Raw genomic sequence first — 9,255 nt, 5'->3', positions numbered from 1 at the left:
CTACAGATGAGGCAAGCGAAAGCACAGATCAAACTTGCTCTTTGTCAATGTAGTAGCAACGAAAATCAGCCACGAGCCGATGCATTGTCCAGAAAATTGACCACCCATGACTTCCCCCATCTTTGGAAAGATAATAATTCCCTAAACCCTAAGTCAAACAAATTATCCCAAAGAGTAAGGGATGCAGTTGGCGGAGAATCCATTGCAAGAATGGGGGGTGGGGGGAATCATTTTAGCACCATCCTAAATTGTATAAATAACCAAGATACCTGGAATGAAGTGGATACTCTCATCAATGTCAAAAGGGATTTTCAATATAGTGACTGTATCTCCCCGAGTGACGTGTGCGAGGCTATCAAGAAATTACCTGGTGACAAGGCACCCGGCTGCGACGGCCTTCCTGCCGAGGCTTTCAAATACTGCCACCCTATAATTTATATCCTATTTTCTGCACTATTCAATGCCTGTATATTACACCAATATCTCCCCGAAACCCTTCTACTTGTCCACTTATACCTCATAAAAAACAAACTGAAGGATGCGAGTGACCCAGGAAATTACCGCCCCATCCCCATCACAACAATCTCATCGAAAATATTTGAATCTCTTCTGTTCCATTGCCTTGCACCCTTTCTCCACACCACAGTCAATCAATTTGGTTTTAAGACTAATAACACCTGTATATATATTTTAAAGGAGATATTGAATTTCTATGTATCCTTGGCCTCCCCTGTCTACTTATGTTTTGTAGACGTGCGGAAGGCATTTGACAGAGTAAACTATCTGAAACTCTTTTTGAAACTACGCAAAAGGGGAACTCCTCTATATCTCATCGGCATATTATACTGTTGGTTCTCAACGCAACAGTTCTGTGACAAATGGGGCAATGTCCTTTCCCAGCCATTCGGTTCATCTAACGGTCTCAGGCAAGGAGGCATCCTCTCACCATATTTATTTAATGTTTACACAGACGATTTGAATATCAGAGTGAATTCACTTCCCATTGATTGTATGGTTAATGGCTTTACCATAAATAACCTTTGCTACGCTGACGATATGTCCTCATCTCCCCCTCTGCCCAAGGCCTACAACGTCTTATCGACACCTGCAACGCATATGCTAATGAACATGACATAATTTATAACGAATCGAAGACACAGTGCATGTCTGTCCTTCCTAGAGCGCTCCGATTCGTAGAAGACCCACATATTTTCCTCCAAAACCATCAGCTAGCATTTGTCAATGATTTTCCTTGCCTAGGTCACATCATTACGAAAGATTTAAAGGACAAATCTGACATTGAAAACAGGCGACGTAAATTGTGTTGTCTAGGGAACATGGGAACGAGAAGATTTGCCTTCTGCCGACAAGATATAAAAAAATTCCTATTTCAAACCTACTGCTACAACGTGTACGGCTGCTCGCTCTGGTCAAACTATACGCGTGAATTGATGAGACGTATCACAGTCATTCACAATGATACCCTAAGACGCCTCACTAATACCCCGAGGCACCATTCAGCTTCAGCTATGTTTGTTGAAAATAGACTGGATTACATAAAAACCATCATTCGACGCTCTATAGTAAGTCTCACCTCCCGCCTACGATCTAGTGAAAATCCCCTAATTCAAAATGTGCTTGCAAGTGCAGCTAGAATAAAATCCAAAATGTGGGAAACCTGGAGTAGGGAAGCGTCATTGCAATGTTGGTGTGGCTGTGCAAAATCTTAATCACTAAATAACATTGGAATAATATCCAGTAAGGTTATGATAACGTGTTTTATTATATTATACCTTTGCTGTCTGGAAGTCCTGCTGTTATCATCATTATTATTAAGCAATAATGCTACTATGATTTTATTTCCCAGACCTTAGAACTGCTAATTATTGTTCGTACTGTATCACCGATAATATTGCATATCTTATCTTTCTTACTGATGTCATAAATATAAGATCACTGTACCCCTATTGTAACTCTGTATATGGCTTTTGCTGAAATGAAGATTATTATCATTATTATTATTATTATTATTATTATTATTATTATTATTATTATTATTATTATATGTGTGTGTTTATACGTGTTTTTTTTATCCATATTCATATAAGCCCATAAAAACCTCTTAATAAAGAATTCTCTCGGCCTCGGGATCAGAGACTCAAGGGGGAATTAACTTTATGATGATAGCTTCTGGTCGGTAAAGGAATCGAACCAGGACCCAGGAAACTGAGGCTCCAGTGACTTACCTCTCGACCACAAAGAGAGATAAAAATTTAATCAAACGCTTCCATACATATTTCTGTCGAATTCAGGTTTTTTCACTTAGAATCGAAATCAACCCATCTCCACCATTGTAGCCTGTTGGTAAGTTTGTAGTATTTTGGCTGTTTAAATATTTTTTCTTTACATTTATAGGTGTTTTTCATAAATTTTCATGTAAGCCATAAATACCTCTTAATATCGAATTCGCTCTTCCTCGGTATCAGAGACCCAAGGGGAAATTAACTTTATGATAATAGCTTCTGGGCGGCCAAGGAATTGAACCCGGACCGGGGAAACTCAAATTTGACAGGAATATGTATGGAAGAGTTGTAATCAACTTTTATCTCTCTTTGTGGCCGAGTGGTTAGTCACTGTCTTTTCATTAATATTGAGGGGGAAAATATTGAAACGTGTCTTTAATTCACCTAAGTAGGTCATCCTAGTTATCCATTTCTTAGATTATCTGTGATATAATTTACTTACCTCTCTTAGTATTATTTTGCTGCAGGATTGTATTGACCTTCATCACAGAATACTGTAGCAATACTAATCAAAAGGTAGCATCCACCTGAACGATGTTTACTGTTAAGAGGAAACTGAAGGTCAAATTTTTTTGTTCAAATAGAAATGTATTGTTTGATACCACTCGTACCCAGGCTTTTCACTTGTGTATATCCTTTGAAACAAGGTCTATATATGTATATATGTAGGATCTGGGCAAGCACCGACCCACGGTCAAGAGCCACTGTCATCTGGCGGCAACCTGGGTGACCAGCGCCATAAGCCTATATGGGAATGAAATACTTAAATTTCTATTTTCCTCTGTTGTGTAAGTAAATGGTGTTATTTCATACAGATTTGATTTTCTTGGCTTTCGTAGATGATGTTCCTTTTCCTGGTCAAGTAAAAGACGGATTACCATGCCTCTGAAAGATCAAAATGTAATAAAAAGATCCTAAGAAATTCTAAATTCCATAAATGCCCCGTTTTTTCCAATTCTCCATTGGGAATCTGTTCTTGATCTGTATCAGCAGTTAATGGCTCCACAAGTAGGCGTGAAGAGATTAAGTTTTATGACAGATTATCAGAAAACCTTAAAATCATTACCAGTAAAGACATTATATCTCGTTCCCTTTCCTCTACTTCAGTTTTATTTTACTTCTGTGTGAATGAGAGAGAGAGAGAGAGAGAGAGAGAGAGAGAGAGAGAGAGAGAGAGAGAGAGAGAGAGATTTCTTTATCTATTGTTGTTTAGAATGACGGCTTAAGGTTATAATTTTAGTTCTAATAGAAAATAAAGAATGTCCGCCTGAAAATTATTTCAACAGAATTGCTTACAATAATCACCAATAATTAAACATTACAGCTTGTGAATTAATAAGACTAGATATTCATTTAAAAGGAAATTAGAAAATTATATTGAAAACTTCGTAAATAAAGTATATACTGTAAGTGATAATAGATATACAATATAAGGACACTCTCATCTAATAATACACAGCTGACATATTTTACTCACATTACTTTAAAACTTTTGACATATTTAACAGTTCTGTTTAGAACACGTATTGTAAAAAAAAAAAAAAAAAAAAAAATCATCCCACAACGGTCTTAATAACCTATTACCTCTTCAGGAATATCAATGGAATTTTCAACATCACTAGACAATTTCTTAATGGCTCCATTACCAGCCTATAACACCGTCTCCATGGTTGCACTTAAACAACCTCTCCATTTTTGTTTAAGGAATTCATCACTGGGGTGAACAAGTGCTCCTTAGGATTCAGCAATCTCTTCTATCAGGTTCTTTCATCTGAATAAAGTACTTTTTTCACAGCATCTTACAAGATAACCTATTTTTCCATAGCCTCCTGAAAGGATATGTCTTGCAAGTCTTCACTGACTGCAGAATGCTCTTCCTGGATATCATCGAATGCTAAAAATGCCATTGCTGAAAGGCATAGTACCTTTCCAGTGCTATATAATTTTCCCGGGTTCAGAGGGTTTCATGTTCCTTGCTGGGCAAAGAACCTTGTGATAATGTTCTCTCATTACACACTTTATCTGAGTCATATTGGTTTTCAAGTAAAGAAACATCCCTCTATAAAAGGTAAATTCTAATTCTCTGCGACAGAGGTGTACCAGTTGAAGTTTTTTATCTTTTTAGAAGCAATAGAAAAGATATTATCTTTAACTTATTTCCCCCTGCTATAACAACCAAAACCATGCATTTTTTAATATTATTTTTTCATGAAGATAAGACAAGAATTAAATTATCCAAATGATTAACAGGTATGGATTGACTCCGCTTCACCCAGGTGAGTGGCGAACTATGCCGCCAGCATACCTCACACCGCAGGCTCGAGCTACTTAATTAGCCCTTTCGATCAAGGTCAACGTATTCAAACAAAGTTTAAGTTTGAAGCCTTCTTATGTCACAAGATTGGATTGATTGATTGACAATCTTTCAATCAATCCAAGCTTGTGACATAAGAAGGCTTCAAGCTTAAAAGAGAACCCTGCAATATTGTGGTTCATTATCTGCATTAACTGTCGGCAGGGTTTGGACCAGAAGGGCTGAGCAGACGGACACATGAGGATCCTCTGCAACAGTATATGCAAAGTAAAATAGCATTTGTCTATTCATCTTTTAACTCTCCATTATAGACATAGATACAGTTAGCTCCCTGAATTTTGGTATAGCTCACTGCAAACTGGTTGACTTATAGTAAGTGTAAAATTTAGCAGGTAATATCTCCATGTGACAAAAGGAACATTTGATTAATAGTGTAGTGGAGTTTATTAAAAAAAAATGATACTTCTTGATGGATAGAATATAAGAAACGCTATGGTCTTATGGTTAAAAGATGAAAAACTTCCCTTATATCATGCTGTCGCTACATGGTGGAATAGCAAGAAGTGCCTTAGCTTGAGTGAAGTGTTTCGAAATTCCTGAAAGCAACTGTAGCAATTGTAAACAATAATATAGGTTGATTACAGAAAGACATGTTCCCCTTTTTATTGGCTACTGAGACTTTTGTACTTTTGAACTTTTACTCATTCTTAAGTCAGGAATTTTAGGATATAATGAGAGTTGCTGGGAATGAGATATTGACCCTCCATACCGCACACCTCCTTAGTTGCTTTTTTATTTTTTTCAAATAATTGCAGGAGGAATTTTCTAACTTCTTTATATCTAAGATTGGTGTGGTTTGGTCTGTACATTTTTCAATCTCTACGGAAGATTTAATTTACATTCACTCTCTAGAAGAACTAGTAAGAATAATTACATTTAATGGAAAGGCATGGTTTTGATCTGAATTAAAAGTGGTCTTAGAAATGTTTAGTGGTTTATTTTATGAAGACTATTATGAATGATTTATTGTAAACTCAAAGACTTTTTGCTGAAACCTTTCTTTCAGAGTGCAGATCCTCTGAATCGGCATGTCATTTATGTTATTTCTTTTTTTTTTTCTTTTAATTAAGATGTTATTAGTCCTTTGTTATTGCTCTGCTACCACAGTTATATTGCTTATTATTTTTCCTTTATGAAAGATCGAATAGAGATATATCTATTTGATTGTTATGTGTATTCGTTTCTTTTAGAGCGTAGACCAAATGAACAGGAAACTTTTATAGTGTTTCCCAGCCTTAAGATATAAATGAGAATGAAAATGGTGGAGCTTAATAAAAGTAAAAGGATAAAAGGGTGAAGCTTAACACTAATGAAAATCAGACGACCTGCTTGTAAGAGGAGTAAAACTTACAGGCCTGGAAAAAAAAGCAAGAAAATCTTTCTACAGCATAATAATGGAAGGAAAGAATCAGTCACGGAGCACTGTACTCAGAGGACTACTAACTTTGTCAGCATAAATGTGGAAGGGTTTCCTCAATTACATTCCCGTTTCTGTCTTCATTCTTAAATGCTCAATATATACATATTTTCTGGTGATTGGCTTTTCCACAGTAATGCATGATTTTTTTTCTTTTTCTTTTCTTTTTTGAAAGAGCAGAAAAACAGAATATAATCATAATGAAACTTATTAGTCCCAATTTACTAACATATGCACTTACAAGAATATGACCGTTTTAAAGCTGATGGATATACATTTCTATATATAAATCTATGTTGGTGCTCTGAGCAACAACATTATGGACATATGTGTGTTTTTACGAAATGAAGAGAGGGGATATAAAACGACGATGGTCAAATATTTCTCTGAGTTATACTGGAATGTTTATATATTTCATAACACGTTGCTAGAGGGAAAAGGGGCTAAGTACGTTTCTTCCAGTAATTAATCGTGTGAGAAATATTTAGCATTTTCTTGTAAATAATTGTTTGCACATTTCTTGATCATATGTTTATATATAAGTGAAATCTAATCCTTTTATAAAGTCCTAAACGTTGGTTTTTTATTCATTTCCAATTTAGTTTTAAATTCAACAATATCTTACCTGTGTATGCACATCTTCGCTGTAGATGGCGGCACAGAAAATTGGCAAGATGGCCTGTGCAGAGAGAAGTCCAAAACTGAGGGGGAAATACCAGTCGCTGTAATCGAGAACGGAGACTAACGTCCAGTAGAGAAAGCAGATGAGAGAGACAATATGATGGGGAACCACGACCAGCATGAATGGCCCCATGATTATTTTAAACCCCTCGATGATGCCCGCTAAATCCAGAACGGCGTCCTGCATGCGGTTCATGTCCCCAGCTGCTATGCACTTCTGGATGGGGGAGGGAGAACACCTCATGCCGAATTTGACGCATTCCATAATGGATTCCAGTTCCCTCCTGATGTGGCAAAGACAGACAGTGAAGATTTTGGAGGCCATGACTACCCAGAGGACGGGCATTGATAGGGTGTAGCTGTAGATGACGTAGACGTACACGAGGGATAGCATTCTTCCTACGCCATCATTGTTAATCAGGTTAAACCGTAGCTCGTTGAAGATGTTGACGCCAAAGAACGTGATGTAAAGAAAGAAGCCGACGAAGAGTGGCAAAGCCACACGGAAGGAATGAACCCCGACAGTCAGTGTCGGAAATCTTCTCTCGAACATCATCCATTTGTTGAGGAACAGACACCACTCCTCGTAGTAGACAAGAGACAACACGTGCATGGAGACGCCGCTAATGCTCATGACACAAACGATCATGACCATTACATAGAGCATGAGCCCGTCCGAACCCAAGGAAGATTTGATGCAGTCATAAAATGTCGGGACGTTGAACCCGACGTTGCAGATGACCCAAAAGGTCAAAAAGGGTGAGAGCTTCCACATACGGTCTGCTTGACAGTAGGAGACGGGTAAACAACCCCAAATTTTACTCCACCGCACAATGTGCACGAAGGGTGTCGGGTAGCCTGGGGTAGCAAAATTTTCAATGTCCAGGTGGAGATTCGTAGGCATGTTAGCTACAGCAGCTTGTCCCAGATGAAGCATCTTGGCATAACCGTCGTTTCTAAGATTGGCCAAGTATGTCGTATCGCGGATCTTGAAAATCACACAACTGTTACTACGCGGGAGTTCAAAGGAAGACGATACCGTTTCGAGGCGAGATGTTATTTCCACCTGTCTGTCGTATCCCCATTGTGTGTTCATGAAGCTTACAACTCTTGAAATCCGTAAACGAATAACATGTGGCTCAGAGGTCTTCAAAGCGTAATATTCTCCTTTAGGCAGCGAGCTCCCATTATTTAATACGTGTTGACATGGCCCAGATGGGAACTCTCAGTCACGGAAATTCGTCTGAGCTGGAGAAGAATAAAGCGGATGCCATTGCAGTAACACAAACAAAAAGATAAAAAAATGCCCGTGATAGAGATCTGGGAGAAGCGTCGGTCGTCTCGGCCCCAAAAGAACAACTGGAAGGACGAATGCCTCTGCAGTCAGGAGCCACTTCAACCCCACCTGAGTCTCTTCAGTGACAAAGGCAGATCACCTTTCACATCAGCCAATCAGATAAAAGGCAGATCCTCGTTGGTTGACATCACCAAAGAACCCTTTCTACTTGTACGTATCTCAAAGAAAGAATAACTCTTATCTGGCGGAATTACATAAAACGATTTCCCTGGCATATTATGAATAAATATTGCGGAAAAATTTTTAAAGTTCAAAATTTACAAGATGAACTTTAAAATCTCTCTCTCTCTCTCTCTCTCTCTCTCTCTCTCTCTCTCTCTCTCTCTCTCTCTCTCTCTCTCTCTCTCTCCCTCCGTTAAAGTAACGCACTCAGTTGTCCGTTTGAGTCGGCTGCGTTTGAAGTTCGGACTAGACGAAGAGAGACGAATTGCAGTGCTCCAAAAATTTTAGTATATCGTAGTACATACTTGTAAGTCGACCATTGCTGGTCGTTGCTATGTTTTCGTAACAGATGAACTGAGAAAAACTAGACGCGAATTTCTATAGCTCCGTCAAAAAATTCATATAGCACATATTAATGAAAAAGATATCTAATTATGAGAGCTTAAGAAATTCACGTTATCGATCATTAGATCTTTCTTAAAGTTGACAGCGAATGGATCCCAGTACAATCAGCTGGACTCAAATGTCAGTTGAGATACATTAACATTATTGAAATTATTATTATTATTATTATCTAAATTACTATTATTAAAATTTTTAGATTTATTATTTCTAAAATTACTGTTATTACAATTATTGAAATCATTATTATAAGTCTAGTTTTCTTTGATTTCAGGGAAGGGTTGTTCAAGGCCAAATATAATACCAAAATAATTATTATAATTCATATTCCACAAAACATTTTCACAGAATGGTCTGACAGCCCATTGGCCCGTAAAGGTAACTAAACAAAATGCAATGGGCGAATGTTAAAAAAGGAAAGGAAATGGAAAGAAGAAAATACCGGCAGGCGTTAGTTTGATAATTAATACATTTAGAAAATGAAGGAATACTGAACCAGTTCGAAGGGCCAAAGTTTGTTTTATAATTGTGCCTCATTCATCACATTTTGAATGTTAGT

General features: G+C 37.5%; 1 protein-coding gene across 1 annotated transcript in view; it reads right to left on the bottom strand.

Moving 5' to 3' along the window:
* LOC137643636 (uncharacterized) overlaps positions 1-8,111 on the bottom strand; it is a 33,131-nt gene extending 25,020 nt beyond the window's left edge. Inside the window, exon 1 of the mRNA XM_068376353.1 lies at positions 6,720-8,111. Within this exon, the coding sequence (XP_068232454.1) occupies positions 6,720-7,871 (1,152 nt within the window). The 5' untranslated portion in view covers positions 7,872-8,111. The remainder of the gene's footprint in view (positions 1-6,719) is intronic.
* Between the last annotated feature and the right edge of the window lie 1,144 nt (positions 8,112-9,255).

The sequence above is a fragment of the Palaemon carinicauda genome, chromosome 7, assembly GCF_036898095.1.
Source record: "Palaemon carinicauda isolate YSFRI2023 chromosome 7, ASM3689809v2, whole genome shotgun sequence".
NCBI lineage: Eukaryota > Metazoa > Arthropoda > Malacostraca > Decapoda > Palaemonidae > Palaemon > Palaemon carinicauda.
Note: the sequence above shows the minus strand (reverse complement) of the source record. Positions and strands in the feature narration are given on the sequence as shown.